At 39.0% G+C, this 27,471-nt stretch overlaps 1 protein-coding gene across 2 annotated transcripts; it reads right to left on the reverse strand.

Moving 5' to 3' along the window:
* Nucleotides 1-4,687: 4,687 nt before the first annotated feature.
* On the reverse strand, nucleotides 4,688-17,039 carry ZCCHC9 (zinc finger CCHC-type containing 9). Of its 2 annotated transcripts, none has more exons than XM_004420405.3 (6): nucleotides 16,997-17,039; nucleotides 15,530-15,939; nucleotides 12,758-12,908; nucleotides 12,174-12,266; nucleotides 6,583-6,651; nucleotides 4,688-5,307 (listed from the first exon to the last, which is right to left on the reverse strand). In XM_004420405.3, exons 2-6 carry the CDS (start codon nucleotides 15,911-15,913, stop codon nucleotides 5,189-5,191), a joined length of 816 nt encoding a protein of 271 aa, XP_004420462.1. In that variant the 5' UTR covers nucleotides 15,914-15,939; nucleotides 16,997-17,039; the 3' UTR covers nucleotides 4,688-5,188. The 2 variants fall into 2 exon arrangements, with proteins under 2 accessions (XP_004420462.1, XP_087286223.1); XM_087430097.1 differs by lacking the exon at nucleotides 16,997-17,039 and adding an exon at nucleotides 16,604-16,777.
* Nucleotides 17,040-27,471: the final 10,432 nt, after the last annotated feature.

A 27,471-nucleotide genomic window follows, 5' to 3' on the forward strand; every position in this document is an offset into this window, starting at 1 on the left:
GGGAAGCAACACAAATACACTGATATCACGCTGCTTGCTGTGCCATGAGTAATACAGTCCTTTGTCTCTGAACCAGGAGTCTCTGCCGATATCCATGCAATAATAAGACTAGCTTATTAAGAATCTCAGACCCTTCACAGTTCTTGACAGTAACCCATCTCCAGATTCAAAAGTCAGAGAAATATCAGATTCCAAATGCCCTTCTTATTTTATACTGACAACTATGATGTACCATATATAAACTACACCTCTGATGCCGTCTTTCACTTCCTCATTTTGTGACATTTTTAGGGACATTTGAAAGTAGATTAGAAATTAATATTTCTATCATTTCCACAGCTCATTACCCCTCTCCACGTCCTCTCTTCTTTCCTTACCTGGCTTAGATTCCATGGTCCATCATTATAATCACTCCCTGGAAAACACCTGTATCTCTTTCCTTTCTTTCAACTTGTCTGGCAAAACCACAACCATGGTTAAATTATTCATAATATCTTACCACTGCACTGAGCACCTGAAAATTGTGGACTGGTCTCACTTGAAATTTATGACCTCAAATTTCAAAAGGGCATTCAGGACACTGATAATCCTACTACATTCCCCTGTATGTTTGCTATTTCACACTGCCTCCTCTTCCTTCAAACTTCTCATGTCTGCTACCATCCCTCAGTTCACCAACTTTAGAAAATACTTCATTGAGGAAAATAGAAACCATTAGGCAGGAGTCCTCTCATATTCCCATCTATGCACCTTCCCCATCTCTGCCATCCCTCCTATTATAATGGATGAAATCTCTCTTCCCCTAGCAAAGAACAGTTTCTCCAAACTTCTCCAAGGCTTCCCTCCTTCAATTCTCTTTTTTCTCTGCTTCAGAAGTTTCTTTACCTCCCCTGGATTATTTCCGTAGCCAATATTATCTCTTATTTTAAAACAAAACAAAGCAAAACAACACTTTGCCTGATCCCATTTCCTAATTCCCACCCCATCTCTATTCCAATGATCTATAAATGTGGTCTTCACATCCTTACTCCATTCACCTGATCATACTTCTGCCTCCACTACTCCACAAAGACCTCTCTGATCAGGGTCACCTATGTCTTCCATATTGCCAAAACTAACAGCCCTGTTCTTATTTAGCCTTTGACCAGCCTTCAACAAAGTTGACTAGTTCCTTTTTTTTGCCACATTTTCTCCTCTTGGCTTCTATGATGTCATACTCTTGGATGTCCTCCTATGTCACCAATCACACTTTCGAAGCCTCCTCTTATGGTTCTTCCTCCTCCCCCAGACCTCTAAATATTAGACTGCCTAGGGCTCTGTCCCTGGCCTCGTCTTTATCTCCATTCCTCAGTGAGTCCACCCAGGCTCTGAGTTTTAAAAGCCATGTACTTGCCAGTAACTTCCAGATCTATGTCTCTAGCCCTGAACACTCCTGAACTCCACACTGTATATCTAACTACTCACTTGACATTTCCACTAAAATAATAGCCATCTCAACGTCAACATTTTCAAAATAGACCCCTTAATTCTGCCACCTTTCCCTCCATAAATCCCCCTTCCTTCAGGCAATCTTTTCAGCTCTGTGTTAAAAATATAATCAGAACCAGACCCCTTCTAATCAATTACACCACTACAACCCGAATCCGAAACACCATCTGTCTGGATCATAACCTTTCTGTTTCTATTCTTGCCTTTCCCTTCACTCTACTATCAACCCAGCAATCAGATCATGTCACATTTCTCCTCAAACCCACGAAAAATTTTGCATATCACAGAGTAAAATCAAAGCCTTATAATGTTCTGTAAGGGTCTGTGTGGTACATTGGACTATTCTTCAGAAATATTCACTCCCTCACCATCATCCGCATCTCCATGAATGGAGTGCACTATTCTACTTTGCCTATAGACATACCCTCTTACCTATCTGTCATTGTCATGAGAAAATCATGACAGGGCTAGCCTGCTGGTCCCAGGAAAAGGAAGAGAAACACAGGGAAGAGAGTTGCTTCATCTGAGCCTAGCTTAGATCAGCTGACCCCAAACCAAACTTCATATGGATGTGAGCAAGCCCAAATGAGATTAGCAGAGCTGTCCAGGCAAGCTCAGCCTAGATCTGACTCACTGGCCTGAGCTCAATAAATGCTTATTATTGTATGCTTCTGAGACTTTGTGGTTGTTATGCAGCAGAAACTAACTGGTAGAGCCTATATGACCCCAGTTAACTGTCTGATCTTCTACTAGTTTATCCCTCACTCTTTTCCAGCCATATTGGTCTCTTTGCTGTTTTTCAGCTATACCAGGCGTGCTCCTCCTCAGTATAATTGCATTTACCTATTACTTCACATCAAGATACCCAAGGCCTACTCCCTGTATACCTACAGGATGGAAGATTATGGATGAACCTTGAAAACATTATGCCAAGTGAAGGAAGACAGTCACAAAAGACCACATCTTCCTTCTGCCCCTCAAATATGGCAAGCACATTTCCTCTTTAGGGGCTTTGACTATACCCTCTCCCTAAATGCTCTTCCCCATTATCTGCACAACTGGCTCCTTCTTGTCATTCAGATTTCAGCTTAAAAATCTTCCCCTCAAAGGCCTTCCCTTGATTATCCAGTCTAACGTAGCATCTTCTCTCTGTTAATTTCCTTTATACCACTTATTCATTTAATTCACTCATTCATTCAACAAATGTGAATGCTCTTATGTGCTGAGCCCTTCTGGGGCTATAGTAATCAGCACGAGTCAAAATTCCTGCCCTCATGTAACCTATAATCTGGTGGAGAGGGGACAGATAAATAGCGTTAGGTAGGGATATAAAATATGGAGAAAATTTAGAGAGTAAGAGAATGAAAAGTTATTGGGACGAGGAAGGAGCTGCTCATTCCCACAAGGCTGGTTGTAGACAGACTCTCTATTAAGCTGATAGTAAAGCAGAGGCCTGAAGGAAATGAGAGGGGGTTGACTGTGAGGGCGTGGAGCAGGGAATGTCAAGAAAAGAGCAACTTGAGATTCAAGCTGATAGGCTTGGAATATAATTGGAGTGAAAAAAATGGCAACAAGAAAGGAAATTAGTCTTTTTTTTTCTTTCAGCGGAAGTAATGAGATTGTTTAAAGCTATTATGAGTTTGAGGTGTTAGTGGAACATCCAAGTAGCAACATCCAGCAGGCAGGTGAGAAGACGGGACTGAAGCCGGGGATATTAGGGCTAGATGTAGGTGCAGGAGTCAGCCACAGAAAAGTGAAAGATAGCTCGTAAGATGAGATGACATGTCTGAAGGACCGAAGGAAGAAAAGAGTGCTAATGACTTAAGTCTTAGGGGATTCAACCAAATATTTTTAAAATGTAATAAAATATCCCTTTCTGATATAGTGATGTTTTCGATACGTATTTCTTCCCTAAATCTCCTGTCCATTCTTCAGCCCCATCAGAATGCACATGGCCTTGTTCGTCTTATTCACTGCCACAATCCCGAGTGCCTAAGAGAGTACCAGGAACACAGTAGGTGCTTGGCAATAGATAATGAATAAACAAATAAATTAAATGTTTGCCTTCCTCTTTCGGCATTCTTAGGTAAGAAAACAACCAAAATCTATCATTCCTTTCAAGCAACATACAACATCTGAGGACCAGAATTTCTGTCTCTGGTGAATTTCTTTGACAAAGCGTCCATACACTTTTCTAATGTTACATGCAGCACCTGTGATTTATGTCTAATGATTTCACTAATTTATAGATTAAAATGTAAATAAAGTAACCGAAAGACAAAATGGACACTAACATCCCCCCATTGAAGACATAAACACTCGACGTAACTTGCAGCTGACAGGTTTTCGACTCTCCAGAGCCTGTCGCTCCTGAGAGGACAGGTGACATAAATCTGGGTGTGTTTGAACTAAATGACTAAGGCAGCAGTGCTGTCTTTTTCCAGCTGCATGGCTTGTGCAATTCCTTTTAAATGACACTCATTTCCTTAAGTTCTGGGACGCTGAGTCGTATTGTCATGTTTTTCTCTCTCACTGAATATAGAAGAACAGCTTCTATTAAGACTAGAACTGTTGAGTTGTAGACATTAAAACAGAGAAGCATTTCTTTTCTTATTTGGTAAATATTTTGCTTTTGAAACATCAGTAACTAATCACAGCTGTTTCCTGTAGTTACAAATGTATCCAATCAGGTAAAATTCCAAATGAAACACACAATCCACCAGAGTCATTCTATTATACAGTACAATGGGAGCCTTAAGCCTCGTGAAATGTATGTATTAAGTATGCATGTATTCATCAAAATCAAACAAAGAAGCTAATGGGTCTCTGATTAGTGTTCTAACTCTGATGTGGTGATACTTGCATCTCACCCTGGCTCATCTAAAACATGTGAACAAAATGCTATTAAGGTTGATATACAGTCTGTTATGTGCCATCATTCTGGTTAAATACTCTAAACTGAATTTTGGCTAGAATTTCTCTCTTAAAAATCAAGGGCCAAGAAAGAGCTGCTGTTACGTTGAGGTACTCTTCTATTTTAACCTCAATAATTTGTAATTCTTTATGTCAAAACTAAAACAAAAATTAACCAAAATTAACCTCATCTAGGATTCATATAGGATTGTGTTCCCAAAGGGATTGTTACATGGACATTAATGGACAATGGCTAGTTCAATCCAGAATTAGGTATTCAGAAAAATAAGCAAATAGCAAATGAGTTTTTTATTAAATATTTTAAAAATACAGCAGATTCTGTAGCAGCTTATAAATAAATTTCTAATATAATAAATTGATACTTTGAACCAAGAAACAATATAACCCCAAATTCATTGCCAAATGCAAAGCAGTTACCCTTTGTTTAGAGGTGGTTCACATTAATGCATAATTTTGTTTTTAAGAAAAAGATGATTGTTACAATCAGGTATATAACCACTTAGTTACCCTAAGTTCTGTTAGTAAAAATAAGTTCTTTTAGAGAATCCAATTTAAACATCTTATACTTTTCTTCAGTGATTTTCTCCTAACAGTGGTAGAAGTATTCCTCAATGGACAGAACTCAGCGAACTGTGTGACCAGCCCCAGATCACAGTGATATCTACACTACTGGTCTCTATGGGAAAGCCCAGCTCCAACTTGTGAAGAAGGCCCAGTTCAGAATGTTTAACAATGAGCTGGAAACTAATAACAGCACTAATCATTATCAAAAATTAACAACTTTAGGTATCTTTGTTTTGGGTTTCTGTGGTTTAGGCACATCCAAAATTTCTTCATAGTCCGCACTCATTCCTTTTGCCCAGCGTCCAACTGTGACCATTCGATCTGTAAATGAACAGACAAGTCAGAATGTAAGGAAAACAGTAATCAAATACATCCACCCAGATTGGTGTTGGTTTAGCGAAGAAACCAAGTTTGACATGAATAATCACAAGGAGGGAAGACTCCATCAGTAAAGCAAAGTGAGCATTCTGTAATTGATTATAACCCTTGATTTCAGAGTACCACAGGCAATTCCTCATCCCAATTAGGGAAATGCAGCAACTGCTTTGCAATGCACAAACTGATGAGAAAGCTCTTTCATTCTTTCCCAGAGTTCATCATTATCATCAATGAATTCCAACAGTCTGTAAACAGCAAGACTTATGAGCACCAGTTTTAAATGCGCAAGATTCCACCTGTGAAATTATACAACATCTGCTTGTCAGTCTTGTCATTTGGAAAGTGGCAATCCTCCCAGGAGGGAGAATTCAAATTCCACTTCATCATTTCAATCTCACTGCCTACAATACAGTAAAGACCATCTTCTAGACAAGACTGTAAACAAGAACTCTCGGTTTTCAAATTTAAACCTTAGGGGTAGCAAGTAAGAATGGGCAGACTTATTTGTGTAGTACTGTGACTATTTGAAATAAAAAGAAATGTGCTTTTCTCCCTAAGAAGCACTACTGGGCTATCCTACTGTCTTGCTTTCTCTCACATAGGATCATCATCATTCTAATCTTGGTAAACTAATGTAATAATGGTCTCCACTTCCTCAAAAATCTGCCATAGGTCTGGTGAACATTTATGAAGTTTTTGATGACCAAGAGTAGTATTTCATTAGGTAGAAAATATAACCGGCCAGATGCTGTGTGGATAACACAATTTTAATATTTTTGCCAGTTTCTGCAACCAACTCTGAATCCTTCAAGTACACACAGAGTATATATGAGAATACCCAATCATAAGAATATTGAAAGTTATTTTTATATTTCTTATTTTCTCTTAGTGAATCAATACTTTAAGTAAAAGAATTGGCTCTATTATTAAATTCATTACTTAGCAAATATAAACATTTACAAATAAGCTGCTTCATAAAATCAGGGTCCTTTAGGGCTTACTGATCACTATTTTTTTTCCCCACCTGAGAACACCAGCTAATGCTCAGTTAGTACTGTGTCTACTGCTGACAGAGAAATGATTGAGTCATCACTGCAGTAGGAAACCAGGTTGCCTTAAAAAATCAGTAGTACCTCAATGAGTTATTAATAACAAAATTCAGCAAAAACAGAGGAATACCAATCTCACCCTTCCTAAATGGAGGCCCAGAGAGCTCACCTGAATTCTGACTTGCAGGGCAATCTTTCTTAAAATGTTCCACAGAGCCACAAAGTCTGCAGCAACCACCTATTCAAAGAAAAAAGTCATTGAAAACCTCTCACATTTACATGGCGCTTTTAATGTCTCAAGGCACTTTGATGTCTTATCTGCTCCTCCCAACCATGCAGTTGTAAAGGCAGCTGGAGCCAGGAACACAGGCGGGTGCCACCACTCCTACTGATAAGCCCATTCTTATCCTCCTGACCTCACAGAGCACTAGACTGCACCCAGCCACCATTTCTGGCACCTGGCCTTCAGGGGAGACCTGGAAAGAGGAGAGAGAGCTGGTGGAAGGCACGTGTCCTCTGGAGTGTCCAGGACCCGCTGCACAGAAGCCTGGATCTTAACCATGGTCACACAGGCAAGGGTGTGGGAACTCTTGAACCCGTAAGCAAAATTTGTGTGCAGATACTTTTTGTGAGAAGGATGTCCATAGTTTTTATCAGATTCTCTAATGATCAATGACCCTAAAAAAGGTTAGGAACCACTGCTCTGCTGCACAGGTCAGATTGGGGTGAGCAGTTACAAAAAGAATGAAATTAACTTTTGTTGCAGTGCCTTCTATCTGCTAGGCACCCTAACCCTAATAAAAATGGCCATTTGCCTACTTTAAGGATTGTGAATTACAACACACATGATTTCTAAAATGAGTCTTTACTTAATGGTCAAACACTATTGCTTAATGGTCAAGCATTATCAGGATCATGCTCATAATATTAAGTGACTTACTCAGGAAAATAACCCTATAGGACATAAACTTGGTTGAATTCTCACTTCTATGTGATCTTGCTGTACTTTTTTATATCTAGTCATTTTGGTTGACCATCCAAAGCCACCTTTGCTCATTAGTCATAGTTTTGACCTATTTCCTAAGTTCAAAACTGAAAGGCACTTTTGAGCACTTTCCAGGCCCAGGCCTCTTTACTGTTGTAGATGCCATAGTGAAATAGAAGTGGCACCTGAATAATATATTTTATTATTTTTTTAAATAGATAATTAAGTTTTTTTTTTCTTTAATTTTTTGTTTATTGCAGTAACATTGGTTTATAACATTGTAAAAATTTCAGGTGTACATCATTGTACTTCTATTGCTGCATAGATTACATCATGTGCACCACCAAAATACTAATTACAACCCATCACCACACACATGTACCAAATTATCCCTTTCACCCTCCTCCCTCCCCCCTTCCCCTCTGGTAACCACCAATCCAATCTCTGTCCCTATGTGTTTGTTTATTGTTGTTATTATCTACTACTTAATGAAGGAAATCATACGGTATTTGACCTTCTCCCTCTGACTTATTTCACTTTGCATTATACCCTCAATGTCCATCCATGTTGTCACAAATGGCTGGATTTCATCGTTTCTTATGGCTGAGTAGTATTCCATTGTGTATATATACCACATCTTCTTTATCCATTCGTCCCTTGATGGGCACTTAGGTTGCTTCCAAGTCTTGGCTATTGTGAATAACGCTGCAATGAACACATGGGTGCATGTACCTTTACAAATTGGTGTTTTCAAGTTCTTTGGATAAATACCCAGCAGTGGGATAGCTGGATCATATGGTAGTTCTATCCTTGATTTTTTGAGGAATCTCCATACTGTTTTCCATAGTGTCTGCACCAGTTTGCACTCCCACCAACAGTGTATGAGAGTTCCCTTCTCTCCACATCCTCTCCAACATATGTTGTTTCCTGTCTTGTTAATTATAGCCATTCTGACGGGCATCAGGTGATATCTCATTGTAGTTTTGATTTGCATTTCCCTGATAGTTAGTGATTTTGAACATCTTTTCATGTGTCTGTTGGCCATCTGTATATCTTCTTTGGAGAAATGTCTGTTCAGGTCTTTTGCCCATTTTTTAATTGGGTTGGTAGTTTTTTTGTTGGTAAGATGCATGAGTTCTTTATATATTTTGGAGATTAAGCCCTTATCAGAAGTATGGTTTGCAAATATCTTCTCCCAATTGTTAGGTTGTCTTTTCGTTTTGTTGATGGTTTCCTTTGCAGTGCAGAAGCTTTTTAGTTTGATGTAGTCCCATTTGTTTATGTTTTCTATTGTTTCCCTTGCCCGGTCAGACGTGGTGTTTGAGATGTTGCTAAGACTGATGTCGAAGAGCGTACTGCCTATGTTTTCTTCTAGAAGTTTCACAGTTTCAGGTCTTACATTCAAGTCTTTAATCCATTTGGAGTTAATTTTTGTGTATGGTGTAAGGTAAGGATCTACTTTCATTTTTTTGCATATGGCTATCCAGTTTTCCCAACACCATTTGTTGAAGAGACTTTCTTTTCCCCATTGTATGTTCTTGGCTCCTTTGTCAAAGATTAGCTGTCCATATATGTGTGGGTTTATTTCTGGGCTTTCGATTCTATTCCATTGATCTGTGTGTCTGTTTTTGTGCCAGTACCATGCTGTTTTGGTTACTATAGCTTTGTAGTATATTTTGAAATCAGCGAGTGTGATACCTCCAGCTTTGTTCTTTTTTCTCAGGATTCCTTTAGCTATTCGGGGTCTTTTGTTGTTCCATATAAATTTTAGGATTCTTTGTTCTATTTCTGTGAAAAATGTTGTTGGAACTTTGATAGGGATTGCATTGAATCTATAGATGGCTTTAGGAAGTATGGACATCTTAACTATGTTAATTCTTCCAATCCAAGAGCACGGAATATCTTTCCATTTCTTTGTGTCTTCTTCAATTTCTTTCAGAAATGTTTTATAGTTTTCGGTGTACAGGTCTTTCACCTCTTTGGTTAAGTTTATTCCTAGGTATTTTATTCTTTTTGTTGCAATTGTAAATGGGATGGTATTCTTAATTTCTCTTTCTGCTACTTCGTTGTTAGTGTACAGAAATGCAACTGATTTTTGTATGTTGATTTTGTATCCTGCAACTTTACCATATTCGTTTATTACTTCTAAAAGTTTTCTGGTGGATTCTTTAGGGTTTTCTATATAAAAATCATGTCATCTGCAAATAGTGACAGTTTCACTTCTTCCTTTCCAATTTGGATCCCTTTTATTTCTTTCTCTTGCCTGATTGCTCTGGCTAGGACTTCCAGTACTATGTTAATTAAATAGGAGTGGTGACAGTGGGCATCCTTGTCTGGTTCCTGTTCTTAGAGGGATGGCTTTCAGTTTTTCACCATTGAGGATGATATTAGCTGTGGGTTTCTCATATATGGTCTTTATTATGTTGAGGTACTTTCCTTCTATACCCATTTTATTCAGAGTTTTTATCATAAATGGATGCTGTATCTTGTCAAATGCTTTCTCTGTATCTATTGAGATGATCACGTGATTTTTATTCTTCATTTTATTAATGTGGTGTATTACGTTGATTGATTTGCGAATGTTAAACCATCCCTGCATCCCTGGGATAAATCCCACTTGATCATGGTGTATAATCTTTTTAACGTATTGTTGTATGCGATTTGCTAGTATTTTATGGAGGATTTTTGCATCCATGTTCATCAGTGATATTGGCCTGTAATTTTCTTTTTTTGTGTTGTCCTTGTCTGGTTTTGGTATCAGGGTAATGTCAGCTTCGTAGAATGAGTTAGGGAGCTTCCCCCCCTCCTCAATTTTTTGGAAGAGTTTGAGAAGGATATGTATTAAGTCTTCTTTGAATGTTTGGTAGAATTCACCAGGGAAGCCGTCTGGTCCTGGACTTTTATTTTTGGGGAGGTTTGTGATTACTGTTTCGATCTCCTTACTGGTGATTGGTCTATTCAAATTCTCTACTTCTTCTTGATCCAGTTTTGGAAGGTTGTATGATTCTAAGAATTTATCCATTTCTTCCAGATTGTCGAATTGGTTGGCATATAGCTTTTCATAGTATTCTCTTATAATCTTTTGTATTTCTGAGGTGTCTGTTGTAATTTCTCCTCTTTCATTTCTGATTTTACTTATTTGTGCCTTTTCTCTTTTTTTCTTGGTAAGTCTAGCTAAAGGTTTGCCAATTTTGTTGATCTTTTCAAAGAACCAGCTCTTGGTTTTATTAATTTTTTCTATTGATTTTTAGTCTCTATTTCATTTATTTCTGCTCTGATTTTTATTATTTCCCTTCTTCTACTGATTTTGGGCTTTGTTTGTTCTTCTTTTTCCAGTTCCTTCAGGTGCATTGTTAGATTGTTTATCTGAGATTTTTCTTGTTTGTTGAGATAGGCCTGTATCGCTATAAACTTCCCTCTTAGAACTGGTTTTGCTGTATCCCATAAATTCTGGCATGTCGTATTTTCATTTTCATTTGTCTCCAGGTATTTTTTGATTTCTTCTTTGATTTCTTCGTTAACCCAGTCGTTGTTCAGTAGCATTTTGTTTAATCTCCACGTATTTGTGGCTTTTCTGATTTTCTTCCTATAGTTGTTTTCTAGTTTCATACCGTTGTGGTCAGAAAAGATGCTTGGTATTATTTCAATCTTCTTAAATTTATGGAGACTTGTTTTGTGGCCTAATATGTGATCAATCCTGGAGAATGTTCCATGTGCCTTTGAAAAGAACGTGTATTCTTCGGTTTTTGGATGGAATGCTCTGTATATATCTACTAGGTCCATCTGTTGTAGTGTGTCGTGAATAATATATTTTAATCCTCATAACTCTTCAAAGTAAATACCATAATTTATCAAATCTAAGACATCATTGATTATCAGATGTATCATTATTTTACATACCTCTCAGAAAAAAAAAACAACCCTGCCAATTATGTGGCACCCACCAATGGTCAGATATATTTTCAGTTCAGAGATATTAAAATGGGAAAAATCTGCATCTTAGAGTCAATGAAATACAGTTTTTTCACCTCCATTTCATAGGTGAGGAAACTGAGACTAGAGAAGTTAAATAACTTGGCCCAAGTCCCACAGCTAGTGGGCGGCGGTGCTGGGGCTCCAACTCCAAAAGCTGTGCTTTTTCACTGCATTTCTCCAAGGAAACCCAGGACAGGAGCCTGATGATCTAGAGCCTGATGGGACCAGCCATCACTGTAACAAATGACACTTTAACACATGACATTGTCCTCCTCAAAGCTTTAGACATCACAGACTTTATCATGGGGACCTTAAGACATTAGCTGAGCTAAAGATAAGAAAGTTACATGATCCTGTGCCAGACAATTAACTAAGGAAAATATTCAGAAACAAAAATTACTACAAATATGAATAGTGTGTACCTGCCCTTCTACCCAAAATTGTATGCTAGGCTAAGATTAAATTCACCACACTATCTTTTAAATCTTACATTAGTTTGAGATATAATCGCTTTGCTTCTGTTACATTTAAAAGTAGATATAACATACTCTCAGAAATGGTGCTGAAGACAGCACAAAGAGTTTAAAATATACACCTTAGTTTTTTCTGATTTATTAATGCATCAAGTCATATTACACAAAAAGTCCAGTACATAGAATAGTGCTTGATAAAAATAATGAAATTCTCAAGGTTTTGCTACTTATTCAAAAATTTATTTAAGAACTGATTAAGAGTATAAAATAAATCACAGCTCTGCATGATGACGCACCATTTCGACATATGAGGGTAACAGTACTCACCATCAGCATAGAGTCCTTTGGGATTATCAGGACAAGATCTGGACAGGTGACCCATTTCCCCACAAACAAAACATTTTGCAAAAGGAAATTCACCTGTAAGGATCAACAGTTCCTGTTAAGTTGGTTATGCATAGTACAAGTCGTGTGATTCATATTGTTCTTGAGAAGAAAACATACTTGTTTTTACATAATTTAAAATTTAGAGGCCGGCCCACTGGTGTAGCAGTCAATTTCAGGCGCTCCGCTTGGGCAGCCCAGGGTTCAAAGGTTCGGATCCCGGGTTTGGATGGACGCACCGCTTGTCAGGCCATGCTGTGGCAGAGTCCCATATAAAGTAGAGGAAGATGGGCAAGGATGTTAGCCCAGGGCTAATCTTCCTCAGCAAAAAGAGGAGGATTGGCAATAGATGTTAGCTCAGGACTAATCTTCCTCACACACACACAAAAAATTAATCTCATATGATTTCAAAGTATTAAGTGGCACACTCATAACAAACCCTGTCAGCAACAAAAAAAAAACAACTGGCTACTTATCAGCCAATTTCCCCATTAATCAAATCAAAAACTGATAGGAAAAAAACATACCAAGAGCTGGGTCTACTTTAGCCTTGCACTTGGTGATTTCGTGCTCTGTGGATCCACACCGATAACATATTCCAGTGCCCATATCTTGATTCTCAAGGGCGGCTGGGCAATCTGCAACCCCGTGGCCAGGTTGTCTACAGTGGAAACACACCTGGGAAAACAAAAATGTGAGTTTCCACACTGCAAAGACTGTTTGTTACCAAAAATATCTTTAAAACATTTCCCATTTTAAAGTTATCTAGCTCTTTTATTTGAAATCTCAATATTTTATCTGCGGAAAAAAGTATTCCTCAACAATAAGAAATGTCATTTTCATCAGAGAGTCTCAGTGCTTTTGAAAACCGTCAATCCATAAACCCACCAATCTCAGACACAAAGTTATAAATGACTTTGTAGGAGGTAACTGCTTAGGTGAATTAAGCAAATACAGACTATTTGGTTCATTAATGGGGATGTCTGCACTAGAAAAACTGAGTTTCTAGAGAAGACAGACAATGGCCATAAAAATTATCACTCAAAATTAATATTTGCATTTTAAAGTTCACATAACTGAATGAATTGGGGTCAAATGATTCCATTTAAATTATTATTCAATTCAAAACATATTTCATACCAAAAAGTATACTTTATAGTTTTTATATCTTTAACACATATTCTTTAATATTCAGAAACTGATAGAGGTTTCATTTTTATAATATATACCCAATACATTTCAAAGGAATGATTCTAAGATGAATTATTTGCCTCCAACATAACACTGAACAATGGTTTAGTTGCTGTACATACTACCTAGCAATTTGGAGAATATTTTTTGCTGCAATGAATGAGAACATCAGCCATAATCAAAGATGGTAGATATTTAAACTATTTTATTTAAATTGGAAAAAGGTATGTATATTTCTTGGATAACAAATAGTTCATCATTTAATTTTTTTTTTTCTCAAAATAAGCACAGGTTTTATTTAAAAAGCAAATTCAACAGGCAAAATAAAACATATATCACAACTACGTCCTCTCTTTTTTTTTCTGTTTAATAACATACTGGAAAAGAATGAGTCCCTTTATTCTTCAGTAACTTTTACATTTAGAATGGAGCTGGTCCAAAAAAAGAAAATGAATTTATTCTACAACTGCAGGAAAAGCTACTGCTAAAAACCGGATCACCAACATAAGAAGTCTTGGATTCTTGGTGAAGTGAAAGTGGGTTCTAGTAACCCGACAATTCACTGATTAGGTTTTACGTTTAAAACCTAATCTTCACCAAATACAAATTTCTTGAATGATTCTTAAATTTAATGTAGATGGGATTGTGGAGATCAGACAGGTAAATTTCTATATCTTAACCAATTTCTTAGCAATCAAGAACTGATGCTTAGAATGAGGTATTAAAAAAACAACAAGAAAATGAGTTGAAAGTAGGTCACAACAAGCCATATACTATTTAAAGTATATGTTTTAACATAAAGCATTCCTTTTTTTTGAAAAACGTCTTTCTCCCTTAATTATAAACGTAAAACTTCTCTTAAAAGGTCACAATATTAAGATTTTTCAAATAGTATGCAATTCACCATACTGCCTACGTCAATGAAGTTATCTTTAAGTTAAATTAACTTGACTTAAAAATATTTAAAAATAATTGTACAATTTAAACAAAACTATCCTGATCCAAATAGAAATGATTATCTTTTCTATCCGAATTTATCCATAAGGAACGTTTCATCAATATTATCTATAAATAATTATCTTTAAATATGACACTGCATAGAACTAATCCTGCAAGTAGTCAGAAGCCACGTTTACGGAGGCTGTAACATTTCAAGCCCGCATTAGTGCAAACAATACTCTACATTTAGCAATTCTAATAAAAAAATGAAAGTGTAAAATGGCAACAAATTGTGATTCTTATGTAGAATCCTGCTAGAAGACTTAGAAAATTCACTTAGAGAAGGGAAAGAATTATACTAAGTATTTCATTTCTTGTGTCTGACATAGTTTAAAATCGAGGGCTAGCCACCACAGAAATAAACCTGCAGCCTCCAGCATTTCTCTGAGTGTAACATGGGCAGGGAGGGAGCAAGGACAGGGGAGAGTCTCAAGGAGTTTTAACGCTCTTTCTCCGCTCTGTGACTAACTCGTGTAATTCTTATTAGATCCCCTTCCTGTGCCTCAGTTTTTCATGGAAAAAGACAAAAGAACACCCTTTCCAAATAACTGGAACCACAGATATTTAGCCTGTTGTACTTAACCTTCCTCCTTATTTGGATCTTTTTTTAAAATGGCTGTTTGAAAAGGGCTATTGGAAGGCAGGGGTGAGAACACAGGTTTTGAAGCCAGACTCTGGGTTGAATTTCTTTTCCTTTTTTTTTGGCTGGACTACAGCCCATTTAGGTTCCCATTTATTTATTAACACATATATAGTGCCAGCCACTATTCAAATAATCAAATATTAACACCTTTTCCTGAGTTTGAATTTCACCTCTGCTACTTGCTAAGTGGCTTTGAACATGATACTTAACCTGTCCGCACATCAGTGTTTTCTACCCATAATATGGGCATAATTGCCACCATCTTTGCAGTGTTGTCACGATAATGAATCAGCACATCAAGTGTCTAGCATATAGGAGGTGCTAAAAAAGTCCTAGTGTTATTACTAGCCCTCAAAAAGGTGCTTTATAAATCTAGTGTAACAGCAAACAGACTCTGCTAAAGTGTCTATGTGAGTGTATGAACAACATGTATAAAGTAATGTTTTGGTAGAAGTGATCATCTTACCATTGCATTTTTCTTTGCTGCTTGTCTTTTTAATCGTCTTCCTTCCCGACGACTATCTTTCTTTAAAGCAACTGCAATTTCTTCCCTTACTTCCTGACTGTCTGTTGCTATCATTTCCCCATTGTGAACCATCTGTGAGTTCTGTCTTAGGTATTCCATGAATCCATTCACATCTTCATTTAAGTACTCCTTTTTCTTTTTGTTCTTTTTGTGTTTTGCTTTTGGTGCATCATTTTTAAGGGACAGTCTATTGGCTTCAAGGTGTTTACTCTTTGGTAGGTTTTGGCTTTTTCCCTCCAAGGACCCCTTCTTCATGTCCTCCCATGATGTTGCAGGCAAGGGTCTTTTGTTACGTGTGGTAGTAACTCGTGCCCACCTGGTCATGGTTTCATCAGAGGTACCTCATCAATCTTTAAGACAAGCATGGCCAGTTAGTCATCATTTAAAAGAAAAAAACTAAAGATACATGCTATATCACTATATCACATATGCCCATGTGTTAAATATGTTAAAGTTTTAATTATTAAAATACTTTTTATTTCATTTATATATCTATATATTTCATTCTACAATATGCTGCAGAGATATGTCTGTAATGTAAATCTAGCCTTTACCAGAGAAGCCACCACACCAGTAAAAAACAAAACAAAAAACACACATATATAAATACTTAGTTAAAACTGGAGAATAATTCATTAAGAAACCAAATTATTTCGCAAAAGTTAAATCACTTAGTAATACTACAGTGAATGAAGTTACTCTTCCCAAATTCTGCAGTTTTCCTAGCCGTTTATTTTCCTATCTCTAAGGCCCAGGGCTACTTTCTTCCAACCTTCCTGCTTAGTCTGCCATTTCAACGCAAACAACCGCCCAGCAACTAGGTAAGTACACAGGAATCCTGTCCTTTGACATGAAGTTTGCCATCAAACTCTTTCCGGCAGATGGCTAAGTACAATACTACATGCAAGTGTTGACAGTCGCGTGATGACACCGGGTCTTTCCCCTCATACTAATCAGAGGACAAGCCACTTCCAGCCCAGTGGTTTCAAAGCATCTTCAATTATTAAGCCGCACCCCTTTCCGCGCAGCAGCTGCCGCACAACCCGGGTTAAAACCTCCGCTCCTGCCGTCGGGAACACGCAGTGAGGCCTGGAGCTGCGCGAGAGGCGGCGGGTCATCCTTCCCCCGAGTACGTGCGAGGGGGAAGCTCTGGGGCTCAAGCCCCGGTCGGCGGGGGCCGCTGGACGTGCCGGCCCGAGCGGCCAGCGCCCTACGGCTGAGGCCGGGCCCTGCGCCCCCGGCCCCCACAGGCCCCCGGCACTCCAGCCCCACCTGGCACGGGGCACTCTTGGGGACCTAGCTGCTAGTCCCTCTGCCCTCCCGCCAGGTCCCCGGGGACGAACGAGGAGACTACAGCGTCTGGGACCGCCGGCGCCCCACCTCGCCCCGCCGCGCGCAGCTGCTTACCACGCGCGAGGCCTCCAGAGCAGCTGAGTTGGCGTGCCAGAGATGCCCGCCCCCACCCCCCGCCGCGGCGTCGCGCTCGGGACCGGAAGCACGTCGTTCCTGAGAGCGCGTCACTTCCGGAGTGTCAAGCCGGGGCTGGCGTGGAGTCCAGCAGTCGCGTAGGCCGGGTTCCTGCGCGGGTAAATGTGGCGGAGTAAATGCGGAGCGCCTGGTGTGTAAAGGGCGCTGCGCTGGACGGGGACACGGAGACGGAGAGCGCTCAGTCCGTGCTGTCTGGAACTCACGGCTCAGTGGGCGAGATGGACGGCAGGGTCAGTGGGGTGGGAGGCACCGGAAAGGCTTGAGAAGGTGACCTTTGAACTTGACAAAGAAATACAAAAATGTGGTGACACTGGCGGCGGGAGGGAGTTAAGCCGATTTCAGACAGGTGTAAGGTAAAATTATTAGCGCAGTGGGCGTGGATCACTGTGACAGAAGTCTAAAAAAAGACATCTGGGGCCCTATTGGGTGGAGGGCGGTGCCTTCTGGTCCTTCTGCCCCGTGCTAGTTAAGCACGCAATTGAAATATCACACCTGTGGCCAAAGAAGTTCTCTTGGTAAGAGGAAAACCCTAGTCTCCTAAACAACTCATCTCAACAGCCCTTCCCAGACCCCTGCCACCACCAGTTGTGCCTAGTGGAAAAAATGGCGTTATCACATCCACTCAGTTCACCAGGCCCGCTACTTCCATCCCCATTATCATGCTCGATCCATTTTACCACTTAAATATCTGTCCATCCCTTTATCTCTGCTGCTGCCTCCCTTGTCCCGGGTTTCGTCATGGCTCACCTGGATTACTGGCAGCTGTTCTGCATCGGGTCTTGCTCCACTCCCCTCTAATCCATTTTCCATTTCTTAGCCAAGTGAACTTTTGAAAGTGTAAATCAGATTGTTGCTCTCCTGCTTAAATCTTGCTGTAGCTTGCCTTTGTTCTTTGAAGTTCAACCTCCTTAACACGGTATTAAGTCCCTGCTAACTTCATTAGCCTCACCATGCATGGCCTTCCCCTCTTGAGCTCCGTGCATAGGAACCTTCTCTCAGTTTCTCCAATGCCACATGTACCTTGCTACCTCCAGGCCTTTACATGTGCTGTTCTCTTTGTGTGGTGGTTCTCCTTTTCTTCTAATTAATTTCTACTCACTCTTCAAGGCTTTTAACATTTTATTCTCAAGTAAGCCTTCCAGTGCCCCTCCCTGACAATCTAGATCAATCCCCTATTGTATGCTCATGGCAGTCTGTACTTCTTGATAGCACTTTTCAAATTTGTAATTACATAATGAATTGTGTAATAAGTTGTTTATTGTATCCCCATTGCCTGGTATATTTATATTGTATATGGTATTGTATATGTCTATTGTAAATGGTATATTGTATGCCCATTGCCTGGTACTGACGTGGTGATCAGTACATTTTTGTTAACTAAATGAAGAATAAGTACTTTGCAATGTTTGTTAAACCAAACTAGAAAGTGACCAGATTTTCTTTAAGAGAAAAGATTCAAGTCAATGCTGTAGGAATGCTGAGGTTTGGTGTGGTAAATATCACAAATATCCTAGGTCTTATGGTGGGGAAAGTTTTAAAAGACAAATCCTCATGTTCTTGAAGAGAGGGAGCTTCCTAAAAGATGTACGATAATGCTCTTCATACCATAATATTCTCAAACAGCTGGCTTCAGGTTCTAAGTACCAACCTAGTGCTGTTTCATTAAGAGGTTTTCTTCTGTAGAAGCCAGGTACTTGCACATAACCTACACCACTAGAGGGTGCATTCAACTCCAACTTGTCTTTTTAGTATTATGCTGAATTTTAAACTGTAGAAGGTTGTTCATTCCTGGAAGTGAAGGAACATGGTCTCACTTTGTTTTTGTGAAAGTACATTAAAGATTAGTAATTGAGTAAATAGGCCATAGAAATCCTTTGGGATTCAGAAGAAAATATTGCTGTTACTACTAATAATAGGTAACCTTCATTGAACATTTCATAGCTACCTAACCCTGGGTACTGAATGCTTTACATTTGTTATCTAATTAATCCACCCAGTAGTCTGAAAGGTAGGTACTATTATTTTCTCCATTTTACAATGCAGACACAAGCTCAGAGAGCAGAAGTTGCTTATCCAAGGTAACACATCTAGTAAGAGGTAGAGTCAGGATTTGAACCAAGCTCAACTCAAAGGCATGAGCTCTACTACATTGAAATACTGCAGGGAATTGTTTGCCTGCTTGAACCTGCTTTAAAACAGACTTCACTGAACCAGCCCTGATGCCTAGTGGTTAAAGTTCAGCATGCTCCGCTTTGGTGGCCCAGGTTTACTTCCCAGGCGCAGAACCACACCACTCGTCTGTTGGTAGCTATGCTGTGGTGGGGGTTCACATAGGAGAACTAGAAGGACTTACAACTAGGATATATAACTATGTACTGGGGCTTTGGGGAGAAAAAAAAGAGAGGTAGATTGGCCACAGATGTTAGCTCAGAGCAAATCTTTCCCAGCAAAAAAAAAAAAAAAGACTTGGTGTTGTTTGTCTTCCTTGTTAAAAAACAAAACAAAAAAACAGACTTTACTAAGTTATCCTTGCCCACATGAGACTTTATTTTTTAAGAATGTATTCAGTTTTACAGTTCAAGGGATTATCTTTGTAATAAATTTTTCCATGCAGATGTCATTGCAATACTGTCAATGTGTTATTTTCATAACAGTATTATCCACAGGATAAATGTTAAGTGAGGAGCTAAAGTTTTGGTTATGAAGGGCTGAAGTACCTTATTTTTTAGAAAATTGTGAAGTGTATTATGCATACAGAAAAGGATATAAACCATGAATTATAAAACATGTGTTCATGTAAATACTACCTAGTTTAAGAAGCTGTCTTTTGCCAGATACTGTTTTAAATTATTAATGTACTTTTTGCACGGGCAATACATTTTTATATTTCAAATAAAAATAGTTTTTTATGATGATGTAAGATTTCTACAAACCATCTCTTATCCTGATAACTATAAATTCTGGGCAAAATATAAAAACAGCTACCTGAGGATTCTAAGTAAAAGCAGACACTTGTGGAGGAGAGTCAAAATCTGAAGAAGCAACTAGCATGAGTGAGTGTCCCTTTATGTGTGTGTGTCTTTGCTCCGAGGCTGGGCCACTGTCACAAAGTGCATGAGCAGCTAAAACTGCAATAGAAAGCCCGCGATCATCTTTCTGGCTGGAGGAACCAGAGAAGAAAGCATGCAGCAGCCACCCTGGAGAGTGAGGGGGGTCCTGGAAGGAAGAGAGCCACAAAGAGGATTCTTCTACTTCCCTCACAAGTCAAGCAGGCCCCGGAACCCACGTGCACAAGACAAATTCAGAGGCATAAAGAAATGAACTGAGATTTGAATTGCCACCCGCAAAAAGAGAGACAAAGCCTGTAACACAAAACTAAAGTGAATTGCCTGCTTAATTTTTTTTTCATGAGGAATAAAAGAGAACTGAGAGTATATACAAAGTGATGTCCATAATGTTCAGGATAAAATCCAGAATGTAAACTTACCGTTGGTTCAGTGGTACTTTGAATTCTGGTTTTCTTGTCTAATTTGCCTGCTACTATTTTTTCAAAGTCCTCAAATAGCTGATCTTTGCATTATGCTTTATAGCTGCATTCAGTGGGAGACAGAGAGTGGAGTGTGCTCATTCCATCTTACCTGGAATTGGAACCACTACCATTAGAATTTTTTTTTTTTTATAATTTTATTTATTTTTTCCCTCAAAGCCCCAGCAGATAGTTGTATGTCATAGCTGCACATCCTTCTAGTTGCTGTATGTGGGACGCGGCCTCAGCATGGCCAGAGAAGCGGTGCGTCAGTGCGCACCCAGGATCCGAACCCCGGGCCGCCAGCAGCGGAGCGCGCGCACTTAACCGCTAAGCCACGGGGCTGGCCCTACCATTAGAATTTTAAATCCTCATTCTTGCCTAGGTTCTCCGAGTAAGAGATGTTTGGCCAGTTTGTCTAAAGCGACCAGTAGGTGCTGCAGGACCAGGAGTGTCCAAGGCCCAGCCTGGTGAGCCGGCCCCTAGCTGGGTCTCACACTAGTGTGAGCAGTTGCTGAACAACCTGTTCAGCTGTGGAGTAACTTGGGAGAGAGGATGGTGAATGTGGAAAGGAAGGTGGGACCATATTTTGCCAAATAAAAGTGTTTGCATTTGATCCTTTAGAGCTTAAGCAATGAAGAACTATACAGAGTTTTTTAGTTCATATAGTAGATGCCATAAAATAGATCTAGAAAAGACAGTTGTGTATGGAGAAGTGTACCTAATGCAGTGCTCAGAACCCTCTGGACACTTACTGAACTTCATTTGAATAGACAGAAAATAGAGCAGGAGAGAGAGGAAAAGAGTTAATGACCGTACTATTGGAAATGAAAATGAGATCCAGAACAGTGACATTCTAACAGCTTCTTTCTTAAACATCTGCCGGTGATATTTTTAGCTGCTTTAGGAACCCTTACAATAAGGCCCAGGGGTAATAGAATTATGAGTTCCTTTTTTCTTCTTTAAATATCATTTTATAAATGTTCTTTAATGAGTATGCATTACATTTAGAATCATTATTTCTAATGATTCTAGAATCAGAGATTTTTAATCCATGGGAATTTTGAGACAGCACATGAGAATTTCCAATTATATATAGGTTCATAGAAATACATACCTTTAAAAATCCTATATTCTTGTTTTACAGGTCAGTAACTGAAGTGTCAGAGAGGTTAAGTGATTGCCATAAGACACACTGGTAGTGACAGTTTTATTACCTGACAGGCACATGAAGGTGGCCTTATATTTTTATTTTTTCATTTGCATTGTTGGTTTTCTCACTCAATAACAAAGTTACAAGCAATACTGCTTTATTTCAGAAGTGAAAGAAAATGGTATCTCAAGTGTCTAACAGGAGAGACCCGTTAGTGGAAGTTGCTTGAGGTTGCTAAGGAAAAGGAATAATATGCAGTTTGTGTTCTCCCCTGAAAAAGCTTGAATCTTTTTCATATTCTTTTCTTAAACATGAAAAACAACAGCATTCGAAACATTAATCACCAAAATGATGTGGCCTTCTGACTCTCATCTCACCCTCTTCTGGTGTGTCTCTCAAGTTCGAGTTCCTAATCAGGCTTTTTAGTGCTTAGAGTGTCAAGTGCTTCAAATGAATACTTACATCTAAATTACATGTAAGTGGTAAGATTTGCAAGTTGTCTTCTCTGAAATAAGTCCTTCCCTCCTCTTTATGTCTCAGGAAATGCTAACTGATATGGGCCTTAGACTGTCCCTTCAAAGGGAACAATGGGAGGGCTGTAGTTTCAAATGGAATTCTGTAAAATGGGTTAGGTGAGGAAAAGCATTTTTTGATGTCTACTGTTTGCCAGTACCTTGTTAAATGCTAGATATATAAAAATGACAGAGTCCTTGCGTTTAAGCAGCCAACAGCCAGTGAAGGTAAGACACACAGACTGGTGAACCACTAATAAGGCGGGAAGTGAAGGAATTACACCGGTAGTACAGATTACAGATAAATTCATTCTTCCTGGGAGATTTTGGAAACTTTTACCACAGAATGTGTTGCAGACGACTGAAGAGAGAGATTAGGGAGGTGATGGGGAAGAGTCAATAAAAAAGAATCTACCATCCTTTCCAGTGAGCTGAAATGCTTTGTGTAAATGAGGTGCATGTGCTACTACTTTATGAAGGGTGAAAGTGAACATAACCCAGTGGTCAAATGTTTAGTACAGATTTAGTAACTACTATAAGAAATAATCTACCTGTAAGTCTCTGGGTAAAAAATAATTCATGATTTAGGATGAACTAATTAAAGAGGACTACATAGTAGGTAAAAAGTAGCCCAACAAAAAGTATGGTGTAGACAATAAATCATCATGGGAAAAGAATTCCCACAAATATTTTCTGAAAGATTTATGGACCAGGAAAATGTACAGTCATATTTTATACATTCTGGAAGATGTGAGCATATGATGGTGAGCTCTATGAAGATGAACTGGGCACAGTCCGTACTCCGGAGTAACAGTAGTCTAGTGGAGGAGACAGACAGTGATGCCAGTAATACCCCAAGGAGTAAATGGAGGAGGGCAAATGTGGAATTGCACCAGGTGTGCCAAGGCAGCCGATATGGAATCACTAGCAAGTTTTCAAATAAAATGTTAACTGCATTGGGTGTACGTTGCTTTAGATAACTAAATAGTGTGTCTTGGAGCAGGAGAGCGAAGCAGATAGAGGGCCTTCTTTTCAGAGCTGATTCGACTATATCTTCAATCTGTGTGCATTGCAGCTTTTCTTATACCGGATGTTTCTTTTAAAAACATACTTAGGATGGTGGTGATGCTTACACAGCAGAGTAAGTGTGCTTAGTGCCACTGAACTGTGCACTTAAAAATTGTTAAAATGGTAAATTTTATGTATGTTTTACCACAGCTTAAAAAAATAGAAAAACTGATATTTAACCTTTTTATGAGTAGTATTTTTATCTTGGTTCTCTTGAAAGCTCATGTTTTACACCTTTCCTTTATTAACTATTTTAAGAAACTGTTCTTAAATGTAAGAATCAAGTTGTTATCCACGTATAATTTCCCTTTATCACAAAACCAGTTATCAATTTGAACTTAGAAAGTGCTATTTGTGGAGCAGAAAGCATTTTAAAAATAATAATAGCCACTAATTATTAAGTATCTTATGCTCTAAAGCTTCTCAAATAAGTCACAAATAGTAACTCATTATATATTAATACTCATGAGCAGTAGTGCTCATTTAACTTAGGGAAAACTTAGGTACGGAGAGCTTGACTGGTTCCAGGATTTAAAATGTCTGATCCCTTTCCTGTGCTCAAAGATATGACCATGTCACCTCCCTGTGGTTGCCTAATATTTCATTCTATTTGCCATGCTATTATTAAAATACACATTGACACCTGGCAAATGTTTATCTTTCCTTCTCAATTTCATATTCAGCTGAATCTCATAGTAAAGTCCTATCTGGAGGTGGTTGGACTACCCTTCCCCCCCCCAACCCACACACACACACACACACACACACACACTCATGATGAATATATTCCTAGAAAAGATGAAAAACAGGACCTTATTGGCTTAGGAAAGTGCTAGCAGCTTAAAAGAGGAAAAAATGACATCTCAGCAGTATAATGACAAAGTTTGGGATCTGAGAGAGAACAATTGTTTAGTTTCTGTTTTTTAAAAAACAGGATGGCAAAAGACAGATAAATTGATTTCTTTTTTAATTAAGGTAAACCATTAGGCCATTTAAGTGAATGTTGAAGAGATGTGCCAGGGAGCGTGTTGAATAAAATGTGTTACTTGAAACCTTCAATGACCATAACGTTTTACCTGTCTAGCAGAGAGAGGTGATTGCACTGTCAACCAAATTGTTGTCAAATGAATAAAATGCATAAAAGACTTTAAAACTAACCCTCCTTTACTCATTGAAGTCTTCTAGTGCTTCATTAATTTTAATGGTATAATCTAGTTCTGATTGAAGTGCACCTGAATGCGGTTAGCGCCTCATCAGTGCTGATGAGTTCCACGTAATTCAGGCCGTGTCTGTGGCGTGATCACCAATTACATGTCTCTGTTGACATCTGCTCTGTGCGTGTGTGCCCACGTCTTCAGCAGCACAGCTTTTACTTTCTAGGAGCCCCATGTCTTCCTTTTTGGTCTCACCTACATTATTTAAAGGAGATTTCTATTTTCAGAGCTGCTTTTATACTAACAACTGAGTTTTGTGCAAACAAAAAAAAAGATTTTGTGGAGATGCCAAAATATGACATTTCTTCTCCAAATCTTTGGATTGAATACAGATATAGCCTATGTGAGTCAAGTGTATTTTTGAAAAGTCGTGAGCTGATGTATATGTTGAAAAGAAATGATGGTATCAGTTCATTGTGTCTCCACTGCATCTCTAAGTTTCCTAAAACTAATTTTTAAAAAAACCTCTTCTTAAATCCTGCTTTTGCAATTCCATAATTACATCTCTCAAACTAGATTTGCTCATTGTCAAATATAGGTTATGCTTACAGAATGAATATATAACTAATTATGGTGCCCCTCTTTGATCTCTGGCGTGGGTATTTTCCTGGCACTAGGATGAGTGACTCGTTGAACATATGGGCCCAAAGCAAGAAGGTCCAACATTCTAACCCTGTCCCCACTAGAGGAACAAACAAGAGGGTTTGGACGTTAGTAGCAACTGGGTAGGGCTTTCTCCAATGATGCGAAAGCCCTGGCCACCAGGTGTGATCCCTCCAGCCCGGTTTTCTAGGCTCCATGATAACCATTGCCTTCTCTTCACATAGATATGTTACAGGAAGGGTAAAATGTAGTTAATTTGGCTTCCTTTTCTGCATCGTCTGTTTCCAGTCTTGCAGCTCTTTGATTTAGTCTTAGATCCCAGGCAGTTCTTTGATTTAGTCTTACAGATGGCTAATCTCCATTATGTGCAGATTTTTCTAGTTTAATCCTCAAATGGCAGTTTTATTTACCCTTTTTCTTTTTTTGAGAGTTTTGAGGCTCCTTCGTATATATTTTGTTTTTCAATAAAATTTTAAGCCCTTTATAGTTCCTTACATATGTGAGAAAAAAGAATAAATATTCCTAATGTAGAGAGATGGTGATTATTTCATTTCTACCTTTAATCCTATCAGATTAAATAGAGTAGATAGTCTATAATTTATACCAAAGTTTTCCTCCATTGAAATTAATAGCAGCTATGTATCCCTTCACATTGAAAAAATTAGGCTTGATTCAACTTTAAATTTTAAAAAGTTGTTATGAAATATTTTTGACATTCAAAAAGGAAGAGGAGATTCTGATGTCTGGGGACCAGCAGGTGAGAAGAGGAGCCATCACTGTGAAAGGGGTGTCAGTCCTGATGTCAGAGAGGGTAGAGCTGCTTTTACTCACGGGACAGGGAGGAACAGGTGTAGAAGCCAAGTGATCCACTTGGACAACTGCCGGCACTCCCTGTGCTGTTGTAACTGGACGTGGAACAACCCCGGATGAGGAGGCTGTAAATGCCAAGGCCTCAGGACTGAAGGTTTGGCTCACACAACAAAGTTAAGCTACCAAAGTCTGCCAAGGTGATAAATGAGGAAAAGGGAAATTTAGAATGGGTAATGGAGGAGGTTGAGGAGGAGTACTAGTTGCAACAATGGGGCATTAGTTCATACCACTAATCTCCCTTTTCTAAGATCTTCCTTAGGAAGTGAGGTCCATGGGCGCCCGGGAGAAGCTTCTCCCAGAACTAAGTCTATGATGCAAAGAGTGAACTGTGGTGGCCATGAAAATGTGTCACTGAGATCTCCTCTTGCAGGGAGCATAGTTGACTGACAACTCCAAAGAATAACATCATGTTCAAACTGAGACCAGGCCTCCCATAGTCTGCTTTCAGCTCATAAATGAGCAAGGCCCATTCCTGCCTTAGGAGATGCAAGATTCTTCCAACAGGCGTGAAGTCTCCCCAAGGGCCGGGATAAACTTTCTTGGAACTGTACTGTAGTCTGGGGCTTTCCCTACCCACTCTTCCTTTATTCCTTCTCAGTCTAGCATCATGGTTGGAACGCCTCTGCCTTCTCCTGCTCCCTCCCCACAAAAACCACATTCGTGTTGAATCCTGTCTTGGCATCTGCTTCTTGGTAGGTCCAAACACAGTAGATGTTCTTGTTTAAGTCCTCTGGATTCTTCCTAATACTTTGTCTACTTGTTCTATGGAATCCTGAGAGAGGAATACATATATTTGTCTATTTCTTCTTTTAATTCTGTCAGTTTGGGTTTCACGTAGTTTGTAATTTGTTATTAGTGAACACATATTTAGAATTTTTAAGTCTTAATGAATTTACATCTACATAATTGCAAAATGTCCCCCTTTATCATTTTTTCTGAAATCTACTTTAATAATTGAATTTTTTTTTCGTTAGTGCTGTCTAGTCAACCTGTCTAGTGCTGTCTTAGTACCCCTATGTACAGCAGAGTGGAGCCCTGCCCAGTCTTTTTGCACTATCCTCTCCCCTTCTGGCACTATATCAGATAGTGCTCTGCTGCTATTCACAGGATTTTCATGGCCAATTTTTTTCAGAAGTGGGTGTCCAGGTCCTTCTTCCTAGTCTGTCTTAGTCCGGAAACTCTGCTGAAACCTGTCCACCATGGGTGACTCTACTGGTATTTGAAATACTGGTGGCACGGCTTTCAGCATCACAGCAACACACAGCCACCACAGTATGACAGGTGACTGATGGGTGGTGTGGTTTCCTGATGGGACATGAACCCAGACTGTGGTGGTGAGAGCACTGAATCTTAATCACTAGACCACCAGGGCTGGCCAGTAATTGAATACAGCCTGTGAAATAATAGAGAAAAAAAAAAAATATATATATATATATCTTTGCCCCCAG

Source organism: Ceratotherium simum, chromosome 4, assembly GCF_057802395.1.
Source record: "Ceratotherium simum simum isolate JZ-2026a chromosome 4, ASM5780239v1, whole genome shotgun sequence".
Taxonomy (NCBI): Eukaryota; Metazoa; Chordata; class Mammalia; order Perissodactyla; family Rhinocerotidae; genus Ceratotherium; species Ceratotherium simum.

Coding starts and splice junctions, on each gene's coding strand:
- ZCCHC9 (XM_004420405.3), bottom strand. CDS start 15,913: ATGACCAGGTGGGCACGAGTTACTACCACACGTAACAAAAGACCCTTG. Junction 12,909..15,529: donor CAGCAAAGAAAAATGCAATG/GTAAGATGATCA, acceptor TTGTTTTCCCAG/GTGTGTTTCCACTGTAGACA. Junction 5,308..6,582: donor CCCTGCAAGTCAGAATTCAG/GTGAGCTCTCTG, acceptor GTTCATTTACAG/ATCGAATGGTCACAGTTGGA.